This window comes from Alosa pseudoharengus, unplaced genomic scaffold (genome assembly GCF_046254945.1).
Source record: "Alosa pseudoharengus isolate Yale_2024_CS ecotype anadromous, Long Island Sound unplaced genomic scaffold, YU_APseudo_1.1 YU_APseudo_1.1_scf_10, whole genome shotgun sequence".
In the NCBI taxonomy this organism is placed as follows: domain Eukaryota; kingdom Metazoa; phylum Chordata; class Actinopteri; order Clupeiformes; family Clupeidae; genus Alosa; species Alosa pseudoharengus.
Window position 1 is genome coordinate 10,060,804 of NW_027468565.1, and position 10,000 is coordinate 10,070,803.

The window sequence follows — 10,000 nt, forward strand, 5'->3', positions numbered from 1 at the left end:
GATGTCTAACATGAGGGGTCAGCATATCTAATCTGTTGACTGATTATGGAAAGAGTCTCTTGCTTTCAGATGATTTTCCAGGTAGTGTACAAGTGAAGGGATAGACAAAAAATGCTTTTAGAAAGAAGTATTTGTAGTATTTCGAAAATACAAAAATATATTTTATTTTTATACATTTTTTGGCTGCTGTATTTTGTAGCTTATTTTGATACATTTTTAAGGTGGGTATTTGGTATTTTATTTGGAAATACATTTTGATGTATTTGTGCCCATCTCTGGTGTGTGTGTGTGTGACGTGAGTGTGTGTGTGTGTGAGTGTGTGTGTGTGTGAGAGAGAGACACTCACCCAAAGAGGCCGCATGCAGCAGGCAGTTCCCATCCCCAGTGGTGGCCAGAGGAAGCAGCTTTTTACAGCTAGTGCACATGGTGGACCACCAGTTCAGACGACCTTCAGGAGGAGAGATAAATAGACAGATAAAGAGAGGGGAGAGAAAAACAGCTGAATTGATAGGGGGAAGACCACATTCCATTTAAGTGGAATGTAAGGGATAATGTACTGTATAGAACGCCGGTCATTATTGGGAAAATACAGTAAGTCCCAACAGGGCGCCCTGAAGGGACTTATTTTTCCAATAATGACGGGCGTTCTATACATTATCCCGCTAATTACACAGCTACTTGCCAAAATGAAACAATAAACTCCCCACGATATGACTCTTTAGCCTACATAGCCTTATATATATATATATATATATATATATATATATATATATATATATATATATTAGGGGTGTAACGGTACACAGAAGTCACGGTTCGGTTCATACCTCGGTTCGGACATCACGGTTCGGTACGAGTTCGGTACAATGGAGGGAAAAGCAAAACAAAAATGCAGAAAGCATTTTTTTTTATTGTGCATTTCTCAGGCTGTACCACCTAGTGTCATACAGTCTCTTCCCTGAGCTATCTGCAACAGCCTGAAGTGTGTAAGATGTAGGCTAAACAGTACAATAAGTACCCAGACTCCATCTGTAACTTGTAAACAAAATAAGACAATCAGCTATAAAACTGAAAATAGGCCTACAGTATCTCTTATTTCTGAAAGTGCAAATTACATAGAAAAATGATTTTTAAAAATCCACTTAAGCAAGACCTTCAACATCTGTGTTTAGTTGTATATGGAAGGGTCTACAATTTGCCTCAATATTTTTCATTGTGTGTAAAGTAATAATCTAGCCTACTAACTGTGAAAATATCACACTATTTTGCCTTTTTAAAAAAAACGAAATTGCTCCTTTCATTTCATAAACAGACTACAACTAGAAGTCACGTGACTTTGCCCTTTGACGTTAACTCACCGTAGCATGGTTTGTTTATTAGCCTGGTTAGCGTTGTCACTTTATTTTACTGTCTATGCACTTAACACTACCAGCTCCTCATGTGAGAAGTTACAAGTTACACCAACATAAAGGTAATTACCACGCGATTTACATAGCTTTCTGTCATTACGAAATCATTTAATTTAAGCCATAGGTTTTGGCCCTATTTGTATGTGTATCCAAAGGCTGCTGAAGCGCAGGGGAAGTTTTTTCCCCCCTCGTTTCGGTGATTGGTAGCCTACATCATCTGGGTGATGGCTTCGAATATGTGTAGCATTTTTTCCACTCACATACCCAACAACTGCTGAACAACGCCGACACACAGTTTCATCTTATCCACCACTCTTTCGCCTGTACTAACGTTACTGTAACTGAAGTTCTCAAACTTGCGATCTTAAAGAGACCAGCGGATCCTCTAACTCTTGTGGGTCTAACCTTAGTGCTGCTAATGACTGACGGACTCGACTGACGACCTACAGATTAGCGTTAGGTGTCGCTAAAGAACTCCCGTAACTCTCGCTACTTAACAGTAATTGCGCATGACATTAATTAATCCGCACACGAGTTTTATGTATTTTTATACCGTGTATTCTCCGTGTAAATTCATGCACCGAACCGTGACGCCCGTACCGTTTCGGTTCAATACGAATACATGAACCGTTACACCCCTAATATATATATATATATATATATGAGCTGCATTCAGGGAAAATTTTGCAATAACTTGGTCTTCAACAGTGGACTTAATAGGTCCTGTGGACTTTTAGAGAACAGAATGCATTCCATTTTAGCGTGAAAGTAAGCGTGAAATGCTAAGAGCACATTAACATTCAGCAGTGATGTGCAGATCCCTGATACACCCCCGTGCTATCTCCCAGTCCAACAGCAGCTGAGCTGAATTCAGACCAGTTTGTGGGTGTGAACCTAGAGCATGATCAAACTATCACATGATCCTGCAAAACCTCTCTCTCTCTCTCTCACACACACACACACACGCACACACGCGCGCACGCACGCACGCACACACACACACACACGAGCACGCACGCACACACACACACACACACACACACACACACAGAGCAGCCGATCTGCACAGGCCTGAGCTGAGGTGAGCAACTTCCTTCCGAGTGCTGCTTTTTCCTGTCACTGCCCCCATGAACGTACGTACACACACACACACACACACACACACACACACACACACACACACACACACACACACACCACTCCCCCAGGAGTGTTTCCTAACACACACCTGCCCTCAGGCAACAGAGAGGGGGCGAGTGGGCAGCGAAGAGACCTTTACCCAGAAGCTCTGCCCCCACACATACCCCTAGGGTGTTTCCTTCTCCAATACACACACACACACACATACATACAAATGTGCACACACACCGGTTCAGGCACATACTCTCTCTCTCTCTCGCTCTCATACACACACACACACACACACTTACAGTACACACACACACATACACAACAAGCACAAGCACATACATTCAGAGAAAAAGACATACACACACACACACACACCAACACAGTTTCAGGCACATACACTCTCTCACTCTCTCATGTATACACACACACACACACACACACACACACACACACACACACACACACACACACATACAAATACACAACAAGTACACTCAGACAAAAAGACACACACACACACACACACACACAGCAGCGACCTGAGACTGCAGTCTGTCTCTAGACAGCTCGAGCCCTGCAGGGCTCTGCAGTATCATTTATTAAACGCCTCTTAAGACAACAGACCATTCCAGGCTGTCGCCCCCCTCCCTCACACAAAAGCACATAGCAGACTGGGACCCGTCCCTACCAGACGTCTCTCTCTGACAGCCAGGAGGGCATGGTCAGCATTAAGGATGGGTGCTTTTCCTCTTTAAACACCTGAATTATCTATTTAACAGCACTTTCTTTCTGTCTATTTCTACTAGAGTCATGCTGGTCTGGGCTCCAGATGCTACAAGACATCTGACTCTGAAGAAGGCCTGGTACTGATGCAGCTCCATGTGGTTTCAGACACACACACACACACAAACACACACACACACACACACACACACACACACACACACACACACACACACACGAACACACACACACACACACACACACGAACACACACACACACACACACACACACAGAAATGCTGCCCAGACCTGGTCTTAATTTGGCCCTGACCAGTACCGAGAAGAGGTTCAGATACATCTCAAATCCGGGTCAAATCCTGACCAGACCCAGCTCCGATCAGCCTCGGATACAGCTGCTGCTACTAGGGCCTGCTCGTCATCTCCTAATTAGCCATCTGAGTAGCTCTCATCTCGTGGGGGATCTGACTGAAGAGGACTTAATCTCTGTGTAACAAAGGCAGATGTTTGATAATCTTTTCATCACACAGCTAATTGGATTGGGCCCTGAGTCTGCGCGTGTTGGCATGATCTGTTTACTGTTTTCGTTTCATTTCGTTTTGACTCACAAAGATGACATGGCCGGCCTGCGTCCTGTGCAGAATTAAATCCACTCACAGGAGCCTCTTTGAGATTAAAGAGATAACGCTTGTCACTGATCTCATTTCACAAAATACAGACTTCAAAAGGGCCATGAGAGACCTGCATCCTCACATACACACTACTGTGCCTACGAAATAACCCAAATTAAGCACCAACAGCACCTGTGTCTTTGCCACACTGTAACCTTACAGTAACATTATTGCACAACCTTATGTGCAATATGCAACAGAGGCATCCAACCAATTAGCCTAATTAAATACATGAGCATGATTAGAGAGAGCGGCTGTGGCAGCGAATGTTTTAGATTCATTTGTATGTGTGTACAGTATGTACTACACTTTCCATACTGTATGTCATCCTTATCATGCTTGTTTCATCATAGGCAGCCTCTGCCATGCCTGGCGTCCTGACTATACAGCGTACTGTAATTTTCATCTGGGGACCAATCAATCAATCACTCAATCAATCAATCAATCAAGCGCTCAATCAATCAATCTCTCTCTCTCTCTCTCTCTCTCTCTCTCTCTCTCTCTCTCTCTCTCTCTGTAGATGGGGTTGTACTGTAGTGTATCATCCTCCTCATGCTGGCCATCATGTGCCAGTCTCTACCAGACATGGCAACCCGAAGGCACTGTTCCTCTGCCCCATGGTGCCAGGACTGTGAGGCCTTACAGGGGATATGTGCAGAATTCTGTAGAATTTGACTTGAATGCACCAACAACACTCCAAATGACATGCAATGCATTCAATCCAAAGCCACTGAGGAGAGACGCTCCATCTCTGACTGATTAGCATACTAACTTTTGTGGATATCTAGCAACACAGAGCTTAGGCATTTTTTACATTACAAAAAAATGTATTAGTGTTTAGTTTTTAATGTTTTGAACTCAAAAACACACACAGATATCTTCTTTAAATACACCAGCTCCCCACCTGACCACCACTGCACGGGTCAGAGATCGGCCCGCAGCGGCTAAATGCCACAGTCAGTGATTGGCACAAACACAATTTCCCATGAGAGCACACCCATCAGCCTAGGGTCAAAGGTCAAAGCAGCTGTGACTTGTGGCCTGCCTCAGGGTCAAACGAGACAATGTGCATCACCTCTGTGGCATTGAACAGGTCGCGGTCTAATAACATCTAAATGTCAAAGGCACAGTCCCAGTTTGTCATGAGGAGATGGATTATGCTAAGTTAGCCCAAAGGTCAAAGGGGGAACTCGCTGGCTTGATTGAAAATGGACACGGGTAACCTTTACTTACAGAGACTCTGCTGTATGCTTTGTACTGTATGAAAAAATAACATATAGATTTTCAGAGAAAGGCAGAGTCTCACCCACTTCACAGACCAGCCAATTTGAAAATATTGACAGGCCCAAATTCAACACCTACAACATTTTATCTCATATTTACATTAAGATCTATTAGACATGGAGAAATAGAGCATGAAGACAGATGAACAGATGAAATGAGAAATGGTATAGTGAAGATGAATCGACGAAAGAATAGAGAGAGGAACAGAGGAATGCAGAGAGATGTCTAAAGGAGAACAGGGGGAGTGAGAGGCAGCAAGGAGCACTGGTAAGCCTGCTCCAACGCCGCCACGATGGACTAGTCAAAAAGATGGAAGAGGAAATGGAATACAGAGGAATAGATGAAAGAAGGGACGATATAGAGAGGAGGAATAGATGGAGGATACAATGGAAGAAGAGCTGAATAAATAGAGCAGGGATAGATGCAGGAATGCGTAAAGGAGATTTTGAGGGGGAACAGGGCCAACATAGTGGAAGAAAGGAAAGAAGTAATAGTATATTTGATGAAGAATAGAAGAATAGAAGAATAGAGGAAGAGAAGAAAGAGGAGAGTGAGAGGAGGAGTGGGTCACTGACCGGCCTGTTCCAGGGCCACCATGGTGGACTGCTCGATAAGGTCGCGCTCGATGAAGCTGCGGAAGTCCTCGCTGTAGACGCTGAGGTCGGGCAGCTGGAATGTGTAGATGGGCATCTCCAGCGGAAACTGCTCGCGCGCCACCTCGCCCGTCACGTGCAGCCTTGCCAGCGACATGATGGCAGAGCTCGCGTGGGAGATACCCCGCGACAGGCGCTTCTCTGTGGAGGAGGATGAGGAAGAGGAGGAAGGGTAAGAAGAGGAAGGAGGAAAGAGTAGGGAGAGACAGACAATTAGGTTCTTTCCGGTGGTCAAAAAAATAGATTAAAGCACTTCCTGGCAGTATAGTGACTTTAAAGCATCTGTGAATTTTTTGGGACATCTAAAGTCTAGAGTGTCTATGAGGTATTGGGGCGTCTGTAGTCTAGAGTGTCTATGAGGTATTGGGGTGTCTGTAGTCTAGAGTGTCTATGAGGTATTGGGGTGTCTGTAGTCTAGAGTGTCTATGAGGTATTGGGGCGTCTGAAGTCTGAGTCTCTGCGGGGCCTGCCTCATGAGTCTCTGTAAGATTTTTAGGCTGTCTGAAGTCTCAAGTCTCAGTGAGGTTTTCGGTTGTCTCGGTGAGTTTTAGGGGGTCCCCGTTTGTGCCCCCTACCTTGCGTGTTCTCCTCAGGCCGCTGCAGGCCCTGCTCCATCTTGCTGACGTGCTGGGGGGTGGAGTCGCGCTCCAACGGCTTGTAGTAGTGGCTCTCATGCTCGGGCGGCTTATAGTAGCGGCCCTCATTGAACACCTGTGGCAGATTGGCCGTGTGCACCTGTCTGAGCTGCTCATAGTCGCTCAGCGCCGCACTCAGGTCCCAGTTTTTACCTGCATGTGACACACACACACACACACACATTTTAATTCTTTATTTAAATCCACAAATCATATTACAATAGACATGATTCAAATATTTCAAGAGATAAGATAGGGCTTTGTCACTCAATGATATTCAGGGGTACAAAAAACATCTCCTGCGCCATACTGCAAGGCTGCCTATAACTGCAGATATGGAGCAAAACTTTGCTAGCTGTTTTATTTTTCTGCTGGAGAGCCCTGCCAGCCTTAACCCACTGGAAACAAGTTTGTGGACATGCCCCAAGCTGCCAAAGATCAACACCACTAGCTTGCACTGATAGCCTAGGTCACATAGTTTTGTCCGTATGGGTTGGTACTTCATGATTTTGTCATTAAAAGCCATGTCCATGTAGAGATCGTACACACATGCTATTTCAAGTATAAGTACTTCCCTTCTGTCTCGGTCTAAAAACACAATATCAGGGGTGTTAAGGATGTTACAATACACATCAGTGGAACTGTTAAACCATTCTGGCATAATACGTGAATGTTTGTACATGGTCACATTATCTGGAAGTACATCCTTAGTAGTGTTAGCAATAAGGTTAACAATCTGGTCACACACACACACACACACACAGGTTTAATCAAACCCAGTTGAATAGGTGTGAACACATAGCTGTTACCAAAAACAACAAATAGAGCTGTAGATAATGAACAATGAGTGCATACCGTTATAAGCGTAAAAGCAACATCAAGTTTAAAAATGAGTCAAATATAAACACAGACAGTCTGTCTGTTTCAGCCTTTCTCGTTCACACAGATACGCACACATAACCATACACATACAGTACACACCCATATACTAACCTTAAACAAGAGAGAGAGAGACAGGGGTGGTATTATCCCGTTCTCACTAAGACTGTCTTTACAAAAAGACACACCTGTCCAAACACGCACGCACGCACACACGCACACAGACACACACACACACACACACACACACACACACACATACACACACACACACACACACACACACACACACACACACACACACACACACACACAAACATACATATTCATCGCTAATCAGTGCCCCAAACACACACAAGAAGAAGACAAACACATACATAAAGGAAAACTTTGCAGGCTGACCTAAGCTCACTTTCTCCACAAACTGAATTAGCCACCACTCATTAAGATGCGAGACAGGTGTCCGGTGAGTAAACCTCTATTACTAGCGCTGCAGTTAATTGCCCTTGGATAATTACAGCCCAGGGGACGCAGAGATCCAAAGCCACTGCCGATGGTACACACAGACTCCAGCGCTACCCCCAGCCTGGCGAGTCGAGCACAGAACCCAAGCTTCTCATGGGTATGATGCAAGCGCCTGGCTCTGTAACACCACCTCGTCCTCTGTGGCCTGTTGACGTGCAGTTCTAAAATAAAGTGGAGTTCATGGAGCATTAAACATTTAACTTTTCTTCAGCCAGCTAGAAAGATTTTAAGTAACACATTAACAATGGACACTAGCTCATAGAAAAGCACTTTACAGATGCCATGGCCTAAAACCAAAGGGCTAGCACAAGGTGACGCCTTGAACACACACGTTTGACACACAACACACAGCAGGAGTGTGAGAGTGGTTCAGACCATAGATCAAGTACACCAGCACTCAATCACATAAACCTACCTGAAACTCATAACAACATCCTTCGGCATCATGCCTTACATACAGTAGGAGATGACCACTGAGAAGAATGGGAGATGGCTGAAGACAGTCAGTATCAGTAACTGATCTAACGATCAAAACAGTAGACTGCCACTCGCATACGTGAACCTGATGAGCACTGCTACTGCTACATGTAGCAAACATGGCCTTCACCATATCATTTGGTGTCACACTTTACTGAGGGAGAAGAAGGGAGAAGTGCAGACCTCACAAAGGATCTCTGAGGAAGTGTTCTCTACCCCAGCATGGAGGCTGTGTGAATGACTTGCATCAAGGTTACTTACTGAAAAATATGTAAACCAGGAAAATAATACAGTTCAAGGAGAAACAAACAAAATTGTGAGTCTCTCCCTAAGCTGTCTTTCTCCGTCTGCTTACAATCTAGGAGCAGGGCAACAGACAAATCATAGTTCACTGTGGGGTGGAACCACAACAGACAGTGAATAGCCACAGTCGCACTCAAAGAGAACTGCCAAAGAGAACCAGAACCAGACGGGAGGTCACAGAACGGAGACGAGAGGAGGACCTGTATAGTTCTCCGTATACAACAAAGAGAACAATGAAACTATGAGTATGTGGTTGTGTCAGAAGGGTGATGGCAACAATTATGTGTGCTTCCAGATGACCACAGACCATCTGCTGAAGAGTTTTTAATGATTGATTACACAATCTTTCAGCCTATTTTAGTTCTACACGAAAGTAGGGCATGTTGGTTTGCAAAATAATAACCAAAAACACACAGACAAATATAACCTCAAAAACACAAAGCAAATGCCACATCTCCCTACTAGCCGAGCGAGAGGTCACTTTTAATGGCTGTGGCTTTAGATCCTTCAGCGGGTTTTTTGGAAGCCATTGTTTGGGGCTAGCACTGCCAGCTCCCATAAACCCTTTCAATTTCATCCCAATTACAAAGCCTGCCAATGCCAGGGCTGCCCTTGGTGATGTGGGCTTAGAGGTGGCCTGGTTCTGGCCCACTTCTGGGCCAGACTGAGTGGCTTACTGTGCCAGGGCCCGGGTACAGGCTGTCTCTGACCCAAAACAAAGTGCTGGTTCCCCCCGGAACTGCTCACATTATAAGCTGGCCAAAACGGGGAGGCATTGTTTGAAACATTCCTGCCTTTCACACGGCAGCTGTGTGGAGAGAACTTGCGCCACTGTTTTCAGTCGTTGATGCCACACAGTAACAGGACACACACAAATAGAGAGAGAGAGAGAGAGAGAGAGAGAGAGAAACAATCATGGTAGAAAAAGCTGTGTAAAAAGAGATAGCTATACCTTTGGTTTACACCGAGAGAGTAGAGATGAGAGGAAGATGCGACACAGAAAGAGACAGGCTTTTCAAAAATAACACACACTTTTAGGATGGTTATATGCACGCACACGCACACACACGCACGCACGCACACACACACTCACACACACACACACACACACACACACAAAGATGTGCACAGAAATACACACACAACAACACAGCTGCATCCCACTCTTCCAGTGAGTATCTTATCTCTGCAAGAGGGACCCCCACCATCAGCCCTGAGTGGAGGATCAAGAGTCTTACGCTACCAGCAGTGAGCCAAGCGGCACACAAAAAAACTACCCAGAGGCTATAGTT

The 10,000-nt window shown here is 44.9% G+C and overlaps 1 protein-coding gene across 3 annotated transcripts in view; it reads right to left on the reverse strand.

Annotated features, from left to right (window-relative positions):
* The window catches only part of otud7a (OTU deubiquitinase 7A), a 101,424-nt gene that overhangs the window by 31,395 nt on the left and 60,029 nt on the right, over positions 1–10,000 (reverse strand). For all 3 annotated transcript variants that reach the window (XM_076263050.1, XM_076263059.1, XM_076263065.1), the window contains 3 exons: positions 6,465–6,677; positions 5,812–6,030; positions 347–448 (listed from right to left, as the gene is read on the reverse strand). In XM_076263050.1, coding sequence (XP_076119165.1) covers positions 347–448; positions 5,812–6,030; positions 6,465–6,677 — 534 coding nt within the window. The remainder of the gene's footprint in view (positions 1–346; positions 449–5,811; positions 6,031–6,464; positions 6,678–10,000) is intronic.